Consider the following 19,138-nt stretch of genomic DNA (forward strand, 5'->3'; position numbering starts at 1 on the left):
TAGCCTCTAAGGACAGAACAAGAAGCAATGGGCTTAAACTGCAGCAAGGGAGGTTTAGGTTGGACATTAGGAAAAAGTTCTTAACTGTCAGGGTGGTTAAACACTGGAATAAATTGCCTGAGGGGGTTGTGGAATCTCCATCGCTGGAGATATTTAAGAGTAGGTTAGATAAATGTCTATCAGAGATGGTCTAGACAGTAATTGGTCCTGCCATGAAGGTAGGGGACTGGACTCGATGACCTCTCAAGGTCCCTTCCAGTCCTAGAATCTATGAATCTATGAGGGATGAAGACCTGAGACCTAAAGGGGCGACCATAGAGGGGGCAAAAGGTTGTTTACCCTGGAACTGTGACAACTCTTAGGAGATGCTTGAATACTATGCTGATGGTGGAAGCCATGCAAATGCTTAGGTAGCTAATGCCAAATCACTTTAACAATATGGAAAACTACTTTTAATCTGATTTGAACAGTTAATAAATTTAAAAATTTCTAACTTTAGAAAACATATACCAATAACACATTTGCAACAAATAAGGCATTACACGCTTTCAGTCTGATTTCAAATGTAAAATGTGTTAACCATTAAACAACACATTTGCAATTAACATTCATTTATCACAAGTAGAAAACAATACTTACTGTTTGGTTGATGAAGTAGTGTGGAAAAACATACACAATACATAATTCAAATACAAAAATACCCCATACATTTATTAATCTGCTTGATTTGAACATCTTCAGAGTGTATCATTTTCCTAAACACGATGACGTTGGGAACAACTGATCTAAAAATCTGATATTCCACTACTGTCAGTCAGTATTAAAAAAAAACAGAATATATATAGAGAAAACTAACATTTTAAAAACAGTACAAATTCCACTTATGGGTTTCAGGTAAGGACATTTTCTGCACCTTGAAACCTTAACAGAAACCATGCAAAAATCAGAGGGGAATAAAACAACAGCTTTGTAAGGAAACCATTGGATTTCTGATGTGATTATTTGGAAATCTCTTCTATACCCTCAAACTGCTGCCTAAAATTTCTCCAAGTGCTTGTGAAAGTTAGTCATAGTATATTGCTGGGGAAAAAAAAAATAGTGAACATCTAGAACTAGGCAATATCCAAATGAATCCCACCAAATAAATTGTGACTTCCCAAATCATTTTTTAGTATTTGATCTATGACAATATATCCACGAAACAACGTTTAAAAAAAGTGTCTGAACCTCGAATGCTGTGTGATTCGACAAAGGACGGAAAACAGGAGCATTCTCTGAAGTGTTAGTTACAAAACTGTTTTTAAATTCCGTGCCTGCGAACAAGTATACAGTTATGCCAGTTTTCAATTAAGAGGTACCTACAACGTTTCTGAACATTAGACAGTACTTCTTCCATCTGATACAGATTTTTAAACAGAAAAATATAAGTTAATAGTGGTACCCAGCCAAATCCAACTTATTTTTTCTTTTATGCCCCTCAGTTCAATATATCCTGAAAATATATTGCTGCAATCTATTTTAGAGGAGCAACTGCCTTCTAATCAGTCCACTGAAATATAGAGACAACACAAAAAAATTTCATTTTCATTTTAGCTTTTCATGTCAGTGAAACATTAAAGGAAGAATCAATGTTAAATTCCTTTATGCAATACAAATTACTTAAAAGTTTTAAAAAAAACCCACACAACCGTCAGTTATCCCAGTCCATTTTCTTTGAACTGCATTCTTTCCCAGGAAACAAACAGAACACAAAAACCAAAAATCCAATAATGAGAGCAACATGTACCGTCAAAATAACACTTTTTCTTTATAGTAATTTACTTCCCAGGAGAGAATTCCATGACAATGAGGCTGAACCAGTCTGAGTAGCTATTTGTTTAGGGGCCAATTCAAGCTGGGTACTACCATAGTGCACAAACAGTCCCGCTCTATCTTAGCTTTTAAGCAAAATTCCCCATTGAGTTCAGTATCAATGGCTGTAGGCCCTACTTCAAAGCACGTAAACTCATACTTAAATCTATCCCTATTCAGCAAAATTTAGACTTCAGTGAAATTAAGTATGTGAAAAGTTAAGTACACGTTTAAGTCCTTTTCTAAACAGAGATGGGCGTGAGCATGTACTTAAGTGCTTTGTTGAACTGGGGATTTAAAAGGTTATGGCACAATCTGGCCCACTGAAATTAATGCGGCTTTTTAAAGAATAACGTATTACTGCATATGAGTTAGGACTTGTCTACTTGGCACAGCAAAGCACACCAGAGGGCTGTGATTTGTAAAGCGCACTAACAGGCTGCACTCTCTCTGCCCCATGTAAACCCTGCTGGCGCACTCTACAAGATCTCAAGAAGACTAAGCTAACATGAACTAGGTACCTTTTGGAGAGCATCAGCGGGGTCTATCCGGGACAAAAAGATTGCAACATGTTAGAGCACTTCACAAATCACACCCTTTGCCACACTGTACAGACAAGCCTAAAGGGTGCCAGAATTAATCCTTTCATAAACACTAACCACAACAAAATTAATTGAATTTATTTTCTTTTAAAGTAAATGTAAAGGTGACACATTAAGTGACCAATTAATTTTAGAGCAGTGGGACTCAATTCATCAGCATATTAGCAGAACAGTTATAGTAGACTTGTAGCTGGTTACTGGAGAGCATCCTTTTTCTCTCTCTCCTTTTTCCACATACTCAGACGAGTACTGTGCCTGCACAGATTGTCACACAAATATCTGCAGTGAGGATAAATATTAATGTACAAAATATTATATTTAAAGCTTTACCCAAAGAATATTTTTGAAACTGCCATAATGGCATTAATGATTATATGTGAGAAGAAAACAGTACTGCAACTCAAATACATACAAAGTGATCATCTGATTTTAAACTACTGAAGATAGTTCCATTAAATAAGAAATTTGATCAGTTCTACTGAGTTAGGGTCAGTGCCAAACAATGTGCGTCAGAAGACAGACAGGAGAAAAATGAAAGAGGTAAATTCAAAATATATGTACCTAAGACATGTCAAGCAAACTAACAAAAAGCCAAGTAAATGAACATGTTCTTTCAACCTGTGCATTACTGCTCACATTATCTAAGGAGAATATATTTTTCATAACAATCCATTTGTGTTCCACATTTCTAAACTGAGAAAATAGAGTAACATATCAATGGTCAAATACAGGATCACTGTAGTTATTAGGGCATGCATACAGCACTGGGAATAGGACTCTATCTTCAATTAAAATCACAGAGGCTTCTACCACTTGGCCCCTGTACATTTTGGATGACAAAGCCACATGCCAACACAGTTCACTTTAGAGATCATCATATTCTTTTTTCTGCTCGGTTATTACCCAAGACCAAACTCATTCAAACATATTTGATTAAAATGAATATTGATAAAGGAAAATAACTCTTTTAGGAAGAGACAAACACCAGTGAGGTACTGTATATCAATCCTACCGCATACATGGCTACAGAGGACGTACATTCAGAAACAAGTTTTGTTGTTAAACACAAATAGGTATAACATTTAACTTTCTGAATCACACACACATTCAACCTTACCACTCACTTCTGAATAATTCTGCATAGTATTATTTCAGCAATCACAATTCTCATTGGGAGACCAGAACTTCAAATTATTTTCAAGCTACTGCCGATGCACAAAACAGTATCTTCAAAAATATTCTCAGTGGTGCACAATATTACACATTTAATGTCTTAAGGAACACAGACAACATGTGGGTGGGTTTTGCCATTCTTCCACATACTCATTTCTCAACTGACATTGGCATCACTGAAATTGACATTTCATCTACGTTGGGAGGACAACATGCTTCCAGTCCTATCAGCCAGCTGGAAGAGAAGGGTACTAAAGCATAGGACGACTTGCTCCTCAGGAACACATGGCAATAATTTACATGGCCCTGCACCAATATAAAAAATGAGCCCAGACTTCAGTTTTTCAGGTTCAAATTGGTACACTACCAAACTTAAAAGAAACCCAACAACCCAAACCTGCACTGGTTGAGCAGAGCCAATGCAGAGCATCTCATATTTATTCAAATTACAAAACAGAGCTCAAGTAGGTTTTTCCTCTCGCAGTATACAAGACTTCAATGTCACATAAATTCCTTCATTTTGGAATCTAAATTCACCAGGCCTGAGTCTTTTCCTTGTAAAATTGTTTCAGTGTAATTTCTCCAGAATGATCAGAGTGCTTTAAAAACAATATTAAAAGAGAAGAGTTCTTACTCTTTAAACTTTTCCATTATCTGCACAAGATTTTGCAGAGTTAAATTAACATACAACTCCAATCACCAATCTTTCTTCCAATGGAATTTTAAGGAAGTTATTCCTATCTCAGACAGGGCAAGTTTTACAAGGCAATGGATTTCATTACTTTGTGTGTACTTGGAGAATTCATGGAAGTAATCAGATGCAGAAATGTATCCAATATACTATCGGGCTGTCACCAACCAAAGTCCCAGTGCCACATTGGCAGCCAAAAGTGCACTGCCAGCAAGCAAGATTAAAAAGCCAACAAGCTCTCGGTTTTGTTTCTCTACGATCAGTGAAGCAAGAGTGGCTTCCAGGAAAGAGTTTAATATCCATTGACCATCCAGTGCAAAGCAGGGTACTGCATTGATAACTGCCAAGGCTCCTGACAGTGAAATTAGATATCTGGGTGGGATTAGCTAAGGAACAAAACAAAAGAATATAGGACTGTAAGAATGGCCACATTGGGTCAGAGCAATGGTCCATCTAGCCCAGTATCCTGTTTTCCAACAGTGGCCAACGCCAGGTGCTTCAGATGGAACGAACAGAACAAGGCAATTGTTATTCTCATCAGAGCTCTAAAAACTCATCATCAAGAGTCAAAAAAAAAAGTAACCAAAATTATTCTTATAAACTTCAGGAAGCAAGGAGTTTCATTCTGAGTTAGGCATGTTAGTAAATAATCAGTTTGGGAATGGGTCAAAGCTCATGTCCTAAAGATACGCTTCAGAACTGTGGACACCAGAGTAGAAGCAGCCCTGTTTAAAACTAGTAATGATATCCCCGTGAAATCTTGCTGGATCAGCAAACTGCAAACAATTTGTTTGTTGTTCTAAGAGAACACTTCAAAGGATACTTGCACATTGTCTCTATCACCACAGGCAGATCAATGCTTAGAAAGTTATGTCGTGGTACAAAACTGCTGAGGCTCACTGAAACAAAAAGAAAATGAAAAAGCAATAAAACTGCAAATTAAACCAAATGGCAATTCAACAGACACAGCATAATTAGTTTCAGATTAGCAGTGTATCATGGCAGATCTGATTTTTGTTTGTTTTCCACACTTCTTACAGGATGAAGAACTATCCCAAATACAGATTTATTTATTTTTTTAAACCGCACAGGCACAATCACTTAATTATCTCTTAGTCAGATGCAGTCATAATGATGGTAGGAAAAATCAACACGCCACATTACACAATTAGTACTTTATACTATGCATGTAACATCAAATCTAAAGCACATTATATGCCTTCAGACACAGTACAACTGAACATTTGTACTCCTAAAGAACATGCTGCGTAGTTTAAGCCCAGATTTGAGTAACCTTATAATGACTATTACAGCAAGAATGGCAGTTAAAGTTGTGTTAACATTTCCATTCTAACCATTCCCCTTGTTTTTAGGTCAGGTCTGCATTAGAAATTTTTGCCAGAATTATTATCAGTAAGGGGTGCTGTTCTTTATTAAACTTTTAGCAAAAATCTCTAGTGTACATGTACTTTTATCAGCAAAAAATGTCCCTTAGTCAGTTTTGCTTAGTTTATTTTGGGAATTGGCACAAACTATACTGGCAAAAGAACTCTTTAAGATGCCTCTCATCTAGGAGCAGGGTTGCCAACAAAAGCTAGCTATTCCAGCAAACCTTTTCTTGTGCAGACTTGATCTTCATCATTTATACCTTTCTCAAACTTTCACTCTTCATTCTGGGCATGCAATGTAAGTCACCTGGGGTGCTAATGAGAGATGAGGAGTTATCAGACATTAGGGAAGTGTCCAGATTCTCTAGATGGTGGTCTCCATTGCCTTCAACATTTGGGTTTCTTTGAAATTGTGGAAGTTTTGTAAAGAAAGCATGATTGATTGATTGACTGATTTAGTATTAGCTGGATTCCACTGAAATTCACTTTGAACCTTAACTCTATTTTAGCATATTTGAAAAGATTTTTCTGTGAGTGCACGCACCAAAATTTTGAACTGAACTTGTTTATAAGCAAAGATGCCATGCTCCAACAGATCCCATGAAGCAAAAGCAAGCCCACAGGAGAAAGGTGTGTGAGGTATGTGGTGTTATACATAGGCAGGCTATAAAGATAGCAGGTGGTAGAGGGAGATGGGGAAGTTTTATCTACTGCAAAATTTGGAGTTTTGTATCTAAAAAATTTTACACTAACATGGAGAAAAGATGTCTGTTTCCTGAATTCACACCTCCTGTAGTCCCCTCTATGTCCTCTGCTTTTCATAATTCTTCACCCTCTTCCATGTCTTTCCACCTCCTTGCCTTGTGCATGCACTCCACCCTCTCTCTCCCCTTGTATACTCCCCACCCATGCCCGATCCTGATCATCTGCACTTTATCATCCATGCCATCTCTTCATCCCATGCTCCCCCCCCCCCCCCCGGCTCCTTAAACCTCTTCCATGTCCTTCCTTCCATGCCCCCATGGTTCTCTGTACCTCTTTATAGCCTATCACTGTCCTGTCCCCCTCCGAGAAACTCCTTCCACATTCTGAGACTGGGAAGCATAATTCCATGCACCCACTCAATATGCCCCACAACCCTCAAGCACCAGACTCTGCCCCATCCTTCCAGACTCCCACTCCACACATTTCCCCTCAGTTGCCTAGCCTCCAGGTCTATGCAACAGCTGTTGTGGTATATCCTAGAACAGAGGTAGTCAACAGGCAGACTGCAGGTCAAATCTGGACCACAGGATGCTTTTGAATGGACTTCAAAATCTTTTTATTTACTTATTATCATTACTATTATTTTTTATTATTCTCTCTGGAGTCTGGACCCAGATTATACCTTGACCAAGAAATTTGGACCTTGACAAAAAAATAATTAACTGTCCCTGTCCTGGAGTTAGCAAAAGCACCATATATATTATAAATGGTAACGTTTATATGCAAAATTACTCCTTACATATGAAATAACTTTATATTTTTAATCCTCTCATAACATCCTTCACAACATTAAAATGCGCCTCTTCTTCGTGAGGCCAACAAAGAAGGTTTGGGGTTTGCACGCAAAAATCACTTCAAACACATGAGCCAAAAAAAGAGAAAAAAAAGAAAATGCTCAAAAAGCAAACAATGAAAGTATCTAAAATACTATCACTTCAAAACTTCTTTTCTGACTTTATTAAATATCCCTGAAAAAGTCCAACCTGGGCTGAGATGGGGTATGTGAGATTTAAGAGGGAATTGGTACTTTTAAGGACATGATAGTAGTTTATAAGAAGAAACTAGCCTCCCATTCAAAGGGAAAATCCAGGTTATAACTGGAAGCTAGTTTCAACCTCAGCTATGGAGTAAGTACTGCTGCTCTGTATTTCAAGACTATCATGACAACGACATTAATGCAAGTAGAAACAATGAAAAAATAAATGGTAGAAATTTAAACAATGTTATTGGAGAACAAGAAAAAGATCATTTATTCACAGATTACTGTAATGCAGACACAAAAGGTGGAAGGTTTAAATACAAGGCTACTCTGAAAACTGGCTATATAAAAGTGTCACCTTCTTATTTAGCACATCTGCTACCTGTGAGTATTACGGGCCACATTGGCTTATTTTATTGACAAATGAAGGATGTTTTAAAAACACCTTTAATGCTTATTTTACAATTTACACAGCTAAGAGTGAGGGTGGGACCCTCCTCCTGCATCATCACAAGTTCCAATCAGTTACACTCATGCAGTCCATAGAAGAAAATGGCTTGTTTTGCGCAGACAACTGCACTTATGCACAGCCCCACTGAAGGCAATAGGACAGGGGCCGGCAACCTTTCAGAAGTGCTGTGCCAAGTCTTCATTTATTCATTCTAATTTAAGGTTTTGCACGCCAGTAATACATTTTAATGTTTTTAGAAGGTCTCTTTCTATAAGTCTATAATATATAACTAAACTATTGTTGTATGTAAAGTAAATAAGGTTTTAAAAATGTTTAAGCTTCATTTAAAATTAAATTACAATGCAGAGCCCCCCGGACCGGTGGCCAAGACCCCGGGCACTGAAAATCAGCTTGCGTGCCGCCTTCGGCACACTTACCACAGGTTGCCTACCCCTGCAATAGGGCATCTGCATGCTGCACAATGCAGGATTTGGGCACTGGTTTACATTATCTCGTTACCGGTGCTGATATGGTAGAGGGAAAGAATCCTATTCGACTCAGACCCTAAGCTGAGTTTGCAGTAATGGTTATTAAGGAAAAAAAACATCTTTTTACTTGCAAACTGAGTTCATTTGAGAAGGGAACCATTGAGACACAGTAAACCATCCAACCTCAGTTCTGTTTTCAAAAAGTAACTTTTCAGCTCAGCTCAGCAGAACTACACTTTAAGGTCACAAGTGCAGCAGCAATTTAGTAATTTCCTGATAATTTCTTTCCTGAATGCTTGACAATAAAAAGCAGTTTTTTGGTGGAAATCCTAGTCTAGTGGGAAATGTCCACTAAAATTTCATTACTCCATCAGCAAGTCATTGCAAAACACAACAGAACAATACCAGCTGCTTGAAGAATACCTACAGTGTTTTGTGTTTTTCAGTTAGAAAGCCAAGAAAAGAGGCTTAAAATAATTATCACACACTATTCTTAGAGCTCTGGTGCACACTGAACAAAACATCAGCAAACATAACATTAAATGTCAATGCCAAAGGCCCCAATCAATGCTTCCCAGGTGGAAAAAAGACAAAAATAACACTAAAGGACATTATATTCTGGACTTTCAGGATATACTGCAAACAATAAAGACTAAATAACAGAATACAATAAAAATCAAATTTTAAAAGTACTCAATAATATCTGCACCAAACAACCTCTTCTCCCAGCCAAATACCAGCAGAAAAGGATAACGGCTGCCATCTTTATGAAAGAATCATTGTTCACACAGGGCCTGATTTTGCCATTGTTACTCAAACTCAGCAATACATAATTCCAGCCCTAATTCAGGAAAGCACTTAAAGCTCATGCTTTAGACTACTCTTAGTCAGGAAACCACTTTAACATGTGCTTCAATTCCTTCTGAATAAGAATACTCTTCTAAAAGGGGTCTTCATAAGGAAATCCGCTGTTTCAATGGGACCTCTCGGAGAGCGCTAGATAGTGACTTTAAGCACAGCCCTGCCAAGGGCCAGTGCACACATTCCACCACCCAAGAGTAGTCCTGTGAGGCACTGTGAATCTGACACAAACCTTGGAGGCACAATTTCTCCCTGGCTTTCTCCTTGCTCCTGGAGAGGGAGCATAACTTACTACTTGTCTAAACCAGCCTCAAATCACTACCTACCCCATGCTGGCTCGGCTATTCTGGTCAGTGAGTGGGCTCTGGAGCAAAGGGTCTGCCCATTCTCCACTCACCTGCTCGAAGCAGGTAATAAACTTACTCCCATGTGTCTGGAGCCACAACCTGTATAGCCTGCATAGAAGTGAGTCAGAATTTAGCCCAGAGTAAAGAAGTACTTAACATGAGTAAAGGTGGAAGAATTTGGCCCATGTTTACAGACTGATTAGGGTTGATAACATAGGGCTAGGTTTGGATACTCTTCACTCGTGATGCGTAGTAATTTAATCTATTAGTTGTCTCATTTACTTTACTAGGACCTCTTGTTAAGTAAAAAAACTACTCAACATGAATAAGGGTGGCAAAATCAAGCCCTTACATATTTACAAGGAAGACATCATGTGGACTTGTACCAACATTTGGGTACTGGGCAGGGTTTAAAGGAACAATTGTGGATGTTCCAATCCAGAGGTTCCCTAAAGGCTTTTGAAGAGTGCTAGAGCCTTGAGTAGTTCACAAATTGGACAAGTGAGAACTGTTGAAGTGTCCCTTTCATGCTTTTTTTGAATAAGCAGTCACCTAATATATTGTTTCTATTACGATTATATCTCTTTGCATGGTGCACATTTCACTTTTATTCCTAATTACTCCAGCATCTCCACTGGCTGTCAACAGGAAAGGAACAATAGAATGGAGCTAGGAATGGATTCTGCACAAATGAAGCAAACTGGCAAGCCCTCCAACACTTATTCAAGCAGTCTGCCAAAGCCAACCATGCCATAACCCTCTTCATTTAAATGCTCTCATAAATAATACAAACCTGTATACTGAAGATGCATTGGGTGTCCTACAAACAACATGTCAACGTGGGGTGGATGTTTCACTCTGATTAGTCTGGTCTGATTTTCTAAAGAAGGTGTCACACACAAACTTGGAACAAAATCCTTCTGGCAATCCATGTTGGTTCGACAGACTTGGCTGGCCTCAATAGCTTTTCGTGCTGGCAGACAGGCATACTGCAAAGGACATTTTAAATAATTATCAAATTTAGGGTATTTTACAACAGATCATAAACATACTGTTCTGCACGTTTCTTTTTAAAACAGAAGAAGTTGATTCGATTTCATTGATTTGCTGCCAGGATATGAAGAATATTGTTCTGATTCTTTTTGTTTTGATGCATGGGTATATCCCCACATGCCCTGCAGATCTCCCACACACTAACGTAAAGGTGCGAACATATTCAGCCTGGCATTCTGCCATTAAGGCATAGGGGCATTTGTGTGTGCATATTAAAAGCGAGATTAGTATAAACATGTACATTAGCTGAAAATTTAAATATAGGAGGGACAGGATAGTTCAAGCAGGCCCACAGGAAATACACATCACCTTACTACAGCACTGAGTTAAAGTCTGTCTATGGGGTTTTGGTTTTTATAGCCATGGTATCTGCAAATTAAAGCTTTTGTTAAAAGAAAAATCCTAAAATCTAATATGCTGGGCACTTTTGATGGCTAAGTTTTAGATCATTCTGAACTGAAGCAGCCAATGCAATGGTGTGTTCCTGAATGTGCCTGCCATACACACTCCTTCTGCAGTTTGAGAGACCAGGATCTTCTCTCCCACTCATCACAGCACAGGGAGAGGGCAGTGGAACCTAGGAGGAAATGGAATTTTTTCTCCTCATCCCCTCCTAGAGGCTTACGGTGGCTTGCTTCTTGTTCCTCAGGGCAGGCTGGGGAACAGTTCATACCCCCTGTCCCTGCTCAAGGAAGGGAGGCTGTCAGAGGGTTTCAGCCAACAGCCACACTGGCGGTACAGGGCCTGCACACATGGCTGCATCTGTCTCTCCCCATTAACCGGAATCTAGGCTCCTTCCCAGGCCAGTCTCTATCATGCTGGATGGGAGAAAGCATTCAGAAGTCCTCTGTTGTTGCTGTGTAGTTCCGCAAATATCAGTTTAAAAAACTGCTCAGGCAGCTGAGCAGCCATCTTAGGCCCCCTGAAAAAGTGTTTCCTCTTAAACAGCAGCTATGCATCCAAGAACCTCAAAGTGCTAGAAGTGAATGCCTCATCTGAACCCAGTGCAGGTCGGGGCTGTTACAGCTGATGGCTATTTGGTGTCCAAGACAAAATGAACTGATGGGTTATGTCCAATTTGTAGTGGACAGGAATCCGCACAAAAAATATCACTGGAACTGGAAGCTTCATGTCAGAGGGATCAAATGGATTTGAGGAATGAACTCCTCTCTGTTTCTTGAGGTGGTGACTCCAGGTCAGGACTGGGAAACACTGGCAGAGCACCGCTGTTACCTGCGCTTTCCTGTGGATCCTGAAAGAACTGCTGAATTTGCTCCACCACTCTCAACGTGGCATCTTTCAAAACACTTACTTTTTCAACAGGGCTCCTATATTTTAATATTTTAATTTTAAAATCCCAGAGCGGCACTTAACATTTTCCCATATTCTACAAGATGATTAAGTCAGAGGAGGAGGGGGGAAACGGGGGTTTCATCCAACAGCCACTACCAGTACAGGGTGCCAGGTGCTGAACACTCGGTCTTGATCCAGCACAGCACTTGCTTAACTTTAGGCATGTGTGCAGACCACTGACTTCAGCTGTTTAATGCTGAGCATGTATTCCAATGCTTTGTTGCTTCAGGGCCTAAAGTGCTCAGACCTGGCAGCATCAAGCTCATGTTGAACAATTCCCCCTTGCTCTCGAGAGCTGCTTTTAGTCTCTTGTTCGTATGCATTTTCTCACAACTGTTGTGCCTTCAAAGTATAAAATGTGGATGTGTATAAGCAAAGTAAGAAAGAACGGTCCCCTGGCTAAAGACACATGACCAGGAGAATTGGGATCTGATTCTACTTCTACCACACATTCCTTGTGTGACCTTAGGCAAGCGGTTCTCAACCCACAGCCCGCTTGGAACCCAATCAGCACCCAGCTGCAGCCCATGTGACATCCTGAGGGCCATACAGGTAAGCATATATATTGGGTGGATGTGGCCCATATAACACGCAGACAGCTGCATATGTGGCCCACACTGGCAATTAGGCTGAGAACCACTGCCTTAGGCAAATCACACAACCATACAGTCTCTGTTTGCTCAGCTGGAAAATAGGGATACGAATGTCTGCCTACCTCTTAGGGATGTTGTGAAACTTAGCTAATTAATATTTGTCAAGTGCTTTGAGATGCTCAGACAGAAGGTGCTACACACTGCACTGTTTAATTATGTGCACATTTGTGGTACCTATCTGAATATCAGCTAAAGTAACTTACCAGGTGGCTGTCCAAGTTATTGCTGTATGAAAAGCAAATGTCGGTGAGGCTGCTGTTACTACAACATTCAACAGTGCCATCAAGTCTTCTGTAGACTACAGAGGAACACAACCAACTAAATTTTAGACAAGCACAGAAAGACAGATTCATAATAAATCACAAAAATACATACGTCTCTAAATAAAATCAAACAATCATTTCTGTAGCCTGCTGAATTATAATGAATTATTTTAGTTCAGAGAACCTGATCTGGATGTCAGCAATAGTTGTAAATGAGTTTCTTCATCCTAAGAACATCACCAGACTGCAGCCATCTCTCTCACAGGCTGATCTTATCACCTTAATACATAGACTACTACAATTTTTTGAATACTGTTACAAAATAGTTTGATCTGTTGCTTGCAGCTGGCATCAATGGTGAGCAGAGGGATTCTGCTGCCTGCTGTTGCATTCCCTTCACTGGCTGTGGGAATGACCCAACTTCAACGTATAGTTTTTAAAACATTAAAAGCTTTTAATGGACTGGGGCCCTGACGGCTCTCTGAGGCCTCTGTTCAGCTAAAAGTGTGTTTTTAAACTGATTTAGTTAAACTGGTGTAAAATCCTGTGGGGACAATCATAATTTGATTTCAAATGGACTTAGTGATGCAAACTAAATGGATACCAGTCAGTTTTAAACCATTGCAACAGTGCCCATGAAAAGAGCTGCACCAGTTTAACTAAATTAGGTTTTTAAACCAGTGCAACTTCTATATGCAGACAAGGCTTGAGCTGCCTGCATCCATATACCATTGTACCCTCTGAGGTCCAAAAGCAAAGCGTTTTGGAGCTTGGAGCTTGCAGGTGCAGAAGTGTACTATACATATTTTTTTGCTGTAGTCTTAGGACTAGGCAATGACATACTTTTGACGTGTGGATGATCATGGAATTAGCTCCTTTACAAAATACATTTTAAATGGTTTTTATTTCAGAAGGCCTTTGGCATATTGATTTTTTTATGTCTTTATACCTGTTTTAGTTGTTTATTCTGTATTTGTCTTATTGTAAAGTGCCTAGGGTCCATTTGCAATATAGGCTTATTATAAATACAACATATTAACAGAAAGGATGCTGAGATGTGAACTGTTGAGATTTTGACAAATGACAGCTACTGCAGTTTGAATAACCGAGTTCATTTCATTTCAAAGGAATGTCTATCACTGCTGAAGGCTCACCGCTAAGAAATGCAGACAGACTCGTCTGATGGGGTGGTGGCAAGGACTGTAGGCGGCTAACACAACACACCATTGGGTTTAGAATCAACTCTGGCACTTCAGTCCAAATGGGAGTAACAGGGTTACAAAATATGCAGTTTTACTACCTTTGCCCCTGAAATTACACTCCTGTGGACAGCAGGGATCTTCTTGTATTTATCTTTGGTAGGCTGGGATCTGGAAACACCGCAGCATTGCTTCTCCCTTACCCTCCCAACCCAACTAGGGCATGTGGCAAGGCTGCCCTAACCTCCTTCGAAGAGTGACTCAAACCTTTAGTTCGTCTAAATGCTTGGGATCTGACCCCAGCCCTTTACTTTGTCTAAATGCTTGGGATCTGATCTCCAAATTATGCCGGGGTATCAGTTTCAGATTTACATAACAGGAAAAGACATGAATAGATTATAAAGATAGAAGGGACCACTGGGACCAGAATTAGCACTCTGAATGTCACATGAAGAGCAGTACACATCAAAAACACATGCGCACAAGCATTTGAGCTGGCCTGGCATCCTGTTTACTTCCAAGTATAATGCAAAAGATTGGTAACAATCTTTAAAGCTCAAATAGTCTAGAATCTGGTTATCCGAAAGACTGCCAACTGAATTAGGGCAGTTAAGAATGGCTGCAAGGTGACTGCTGTCCAGTCCAAGTTAAACAAACTTCCCAAGGTTGGTGTGGGAGAATTGGTTCAGCTGAGGACGCTCCCTTTGGAATTCACAGTTTGCTTGAACCAAACCCTAAAAAGTTCCTGGGCATCATGCAAGACATGGTTTAGTCCAGTGGTCCCCAACCTTTTTGTGGCCAATAGCACATTCATGTTTTCAGAAGAGTGTGGTGGACACCAAGAATTTTTCAAGGCATCAGCGGAGCAAGCATGTGCCTGGGGTGGCACATGCTATGGGGCGGCATTCTGTCCATTCCTGGGACAGCAAAGTCAGAGCGCTGGGTTTTTTTTTTTTTTCCTGCTTCGGCAGTACGGGCTTTTTTTGTTGTTGTTGTTTTTTTGGTCACCAGTTCTGGGAGCACAGAGAAAAGCCTGAGAGAAGCTGCAGCCCTGCGCCTGCCGGGGACAGAGAATACCGGCGCCCGCAGCCCCGGAGTTTTCTGTCCCTGGCTTCTCTCCCCTGCTGGGCACTAGGCAGGTGCACATAAATGGTGCCCACGGGCACCACATTGGGGACCACTAGTTTAGTCTATGTTTAGTTCAGTTTAGCTTGATTTTTAATTTTTTGTTTTACTTAGATTTTGCTTTTTGTCCTAGTTTTACTTAATCTATAGTCTTCATTAAGGGCCAAGCTCTTATGGTAAAAGACACTGTATTGTATGAACAAAACCAGAAAGGGATAGAAGACTAACCTCTACATTAGTGGTCACCAACCAGTCGATCGCGATCAACTGATCATCCTGATGACTCTCCCAGTTGATCATGATCTCTGGCTGATAAAAGTCTGGTGGGGTAGTGGTGCTGCATCTAAGGCAAGATCCCTGCCTGTCCCAGCCCCATGCCGCTCTCGAAAGCGGCCAGTATGACCCCGTGGGTGAGGAGTGGCAGGAGTATCCACACGCTGCTCCTGCCTGAAAGCACCGCCCCCAAAGCTTCCATTGGCTGGGAATGGGGAACTGTGGCCAACGGAACTGCAGGGGCGGTGACTGCAGAGACGGGCAGTGCGCAGAGCCACGTGCTTCCCCTCAAGGACTGCAAGAGAATGTTGGCCCCTTCCAGGAGCGGTGTGGGGCTGGAGCACCTAGCCTTGCTGCGCCGCCGACTGGGAGCTGCTCGAGATAAGTGGCGCCCAGCAGGAGCCCATATCCCAACCCTCAGCCCTGAGCCCCCTCCAGGAGCCTGCATCCTAAACCCCCTCCTGGATCCAAGCACTCTGCCCCAGCCTGGAGCCCCTTCCCGAACCCAACCTCCCTCCCACAGCTTGAATCCTGAACCCCCTCCTGCACCCCAAGCCCCTGCCCCAGTCTCGGCCCGGAGCCCCCTCTCACACTCTGAACCCTTTGGCCCCAGCCCAGAGCCCACACCCCCTCCTGAAACCCAACGCCCTACCACAGCCTGACGAAAGTGAGTGACAATGGGGGAGAGTGAGTGATGGGAGGGGTGGGGGGAATAGAGTGAGCAGGGCGGGGCTTCGGGGCAGGGGCAGGGGCAGGGTGGATCCTGGATTGCATGTAAATTCAAAAAGTGATCTTGTGCATAAAAAGATTGGAGACCCCTGCTCTAGATGAAACACCCAGAATCAAGAAATAAAAATAATTCCCAATTCACAAAGATTTTGTTTAAAAAAAAAAAAAATTAAAACAGCCCTTATCATAGTGGGATGATCTGCAATAGCAATCATAATACAGAGCACTGTAACCTTATACTCCACCCACCTTCACAGCATTGTTTTCCTACCAAATTAGTCAAAGCAATAAGCCAACCTAGGAATTCACTACTGCAGAAGATCCCCGAGATGAACACTGCAGCTGGCAACAACTGTATATGCAATCTTACAAAGAGGTAATCAAAGCTCATTTGTCATGCCACAAACGAAAATGACCAGAAGATAAGAGAAAGTAATTCTTCTTCCACCTCCTCAAAAAGGTATTGCATATTGGTCAAGGCCAAAGACAGGATACCAGACTTGATGAACCAAAAATCTGACCCATTAACAAATCCTAAATCAAACAATCTTTAAGAGATGATGAAATTATAATAGACAGTACTTATAAGAAGCATTTATAAGGAGTATACAAATAATCATACCCCTGGCTGGGGAGCTTAACTGCTGTAGGGTTGCTGCATTTATGCAGTACCCAATTTGTGTCTTCTGCGAGATCTCTCCTAGGCAGGAATTCCAGTCTTCCACACCACGAACTGAGCAGTCTTGAAGATTAGTTACAAGGTCCCCTACAAAAAGACCTCTGGGTCCATTGGCAGGAGAATCCTGCAAAGGAAAAAGGAAGTCAGACACACTACCATTCTTAATAATGCTGGGATTAGTTTATAGTTCTTCTGAATGTCCAACAGACACTTAAGCTAATAAAACTATTTTTTGAAGAAACAGAAAACCTCAGATTTTATTATACCTGATTATTTTAATCTTAGGCAGGGTATTAGGAAAACAAACTCCTCCACAAAGCAATTCGTTTCATTCAAATGAATGTTTTATAGACTCATAGACTCATAGGTCAGAAGGGACCAATCTGATCATCTAGTCTGACCTCCTGCACAAGGCAGGCCACAGAACCCCACCCATCCAATTTTATAACAACCCCTATCCCAGGACCGAGTTATTGAAATCCTCAAAAATGGTTTGAAGACCTCAAGCTGCAGGGAAACCACCAGCAAGCGACCCGTGCCCCACGCTGCAGGGGAAGGCGAAAAACCTCCAGGGCACCTGCCAATCCGCCCTGGAGGAAAATTCCTTCCCGACCCCAAATATGGCGATCAGCTAAACCCTGAGCCTGTGGGCAAGAGTCACCAGCCAGCACCCAAGAAGGAATTCTCCGCAGCAACTCAGTACCCATCGCATCCAACATCTCCCCGCAGACCATTGAGCAGACCTGTCTGGTGGTAATTCAAGATCAATTGCCCAAATTAACGATCCTATCATAACATCCCCTCCATATACTTATCAAGCTTTGTCTTAAAGCCAGGAAAGTCTTTTGCCCCTACTACTTCCCTCGGAAGGCTATTCCAGAACTTCACTCCCCTAATGGTCAGAAACCTTCGTCTAATTTCAAGTCTAAACTTCCTAATATCCAGTTTATACCCATTCATCCTCGTGCCTACATTAGTACTAAACTTAAATAATTCCTCTCCCTCCCTAACGTTAACCCCCTTGATATATTTATATAGAGCGAGCATATCCCCCCTCAGCCTTCTTATGGCCAGGCTAAACAAGCCAAGCTCTTTGAGTCTCCTTTCATAAGGCATCCTGTGGCACCTTATAGACTAACAGACGTTTTGGAGCATGAGCTTTCGTGGATGAATACCCACTTCCTCAGATGCATGCATCTGAGGAAGTGGGTATTCATCCACGAAAGCTCATGCTCCAAAACGTCTGTTAGTCTATAAGGTGCCACAGGATTCTTTGCTGCTTTTACAGATCCAGACTAACACGGCTACCCTCTGATACTTCATAAGGCAGTTTTTCCATTCCTCGGATCATCCTCGTAGCCCGTCTCTGAACCTGTTCCAGTTTGAATTCGTCCTTCTTGAACATGGGACACCAGAACTGCACACAGTATTCCAGATGGGGTCTCACCAACGCCTTATATAACGGTAGTAACACCTCCTTGTCCTTGCAGGAAATACCCCGCCTGATGCATCCCAAAATCGCATTTGCTTTTTTAACAGCCGTATCACATTGGCGACTCATAGTCATCCTGCTATCAACCAGTACCCCAAGGTCCTTCTCCTCCTCCGTCGCTTCCAACTGATGCGCCCCCAACGTATATCCAAAATTCTTATTATTAATTCCTAAATGCATGACCTTGCACTTTTCACTGTTGTATTTCATCCTATTTCTATTACTCCAGTTTACAAGGTGGTTCAGATCTTCCTGAATAGTATCCCTGTCCTTCTCCATGTTAGCAATACCCCCCAGCTTCGTGTCATCTGCAAACTTTAGTAGCACATTCCCGCTCTTTGTGCCAAGGTCAGTAATAAAAAGGTTAAATAAGATCGGTCCCAAAACCGATCCTTGAGGGACTCCACTGGTGACCTCCTTCCAGCCCGACAGTTCACCTTTCAATACGACCCTCTGGAGTCTCCCCTTTAACCAGTTCCTTATCCACCTTACAACTTTCATATTCACTCCCATCTTTTCCAATTTAACTAACAGCTCCCCGTGCGGAACCGTGTCGAACACCTTACTGAAATCTAGGTAAATTATATCTACCGCATTTCCTTTATCTAAGTAATCCGTCACCTTCTCAAAGAAGGAGATCAGATTGGTTTGGCACGATCTACCTTTAGTAAATCCGTGTTGCAATTTGTCACAATTACCATTGACCTCTATGTCCTTAACTAC

General features: G+C 41.3%; 1 protein-coding gene across 5 annotated transcripts in view; it reads right to left on the bottom strand.

Annotated features, from left to right (window-relative positions):
• Positions 1 to 552: 552 nt before the first annotated feature.
• The window catches only part of MBTPS2 (membrane bound transcription factor peptidase, site 2), a 41,075-nt gene continuing 22,489 nt past the window's right edge, over positions 553 to 19,138 (bottom strand). For all 5 annotated transcript variants that reach the window (XM_050936616.1, XM_050936618.1, XM_050936617.1 and 2 more), the window contains 5 exons: positions 16,867 to 17,047; positions 12,859 to 12,953; positions 10,390 to 10,585; positions 5,141 to 5,216; positions 553 to 4,689 (listed from right to left, as the gene is read on the bottom strand). In XM_050936616.1, the coding sequence (XP_050792573.1) occupies positions 4,467 to 4,689; positions 5,141 to 5,216; positions 10,390 to 10,585; positions 12,859 to 12,953; positions 16,867 to 17,047 (771 nt within the window). In that variant the 3' untranslated portion in view covers positions 553 to 4,466. The remainder of the gene's footprint in view (positions 4,690 to 5,140; positions 5,217 to 10,389; positions 10,586 to 12,858; positions 12,954 to 16,866; positions 17,048 to 19,138) is intronic.

The sequence above is a fragment of the Gopherus flavomarginatus genome, chromosome 1 (genome assembly GCF_025201925.1).
Source record: "Gopherus flavomarginatus isolate rGopFla2 chromosome 1, rGopFla2.mat.asm, whole genome shotgun sequence".
Classification (NCBI taxonomy): Eukaryota; Metazoa; Chordata; order Testudines; family Testudinidae; genus Gopherus; species Gopherus flavomarginatus.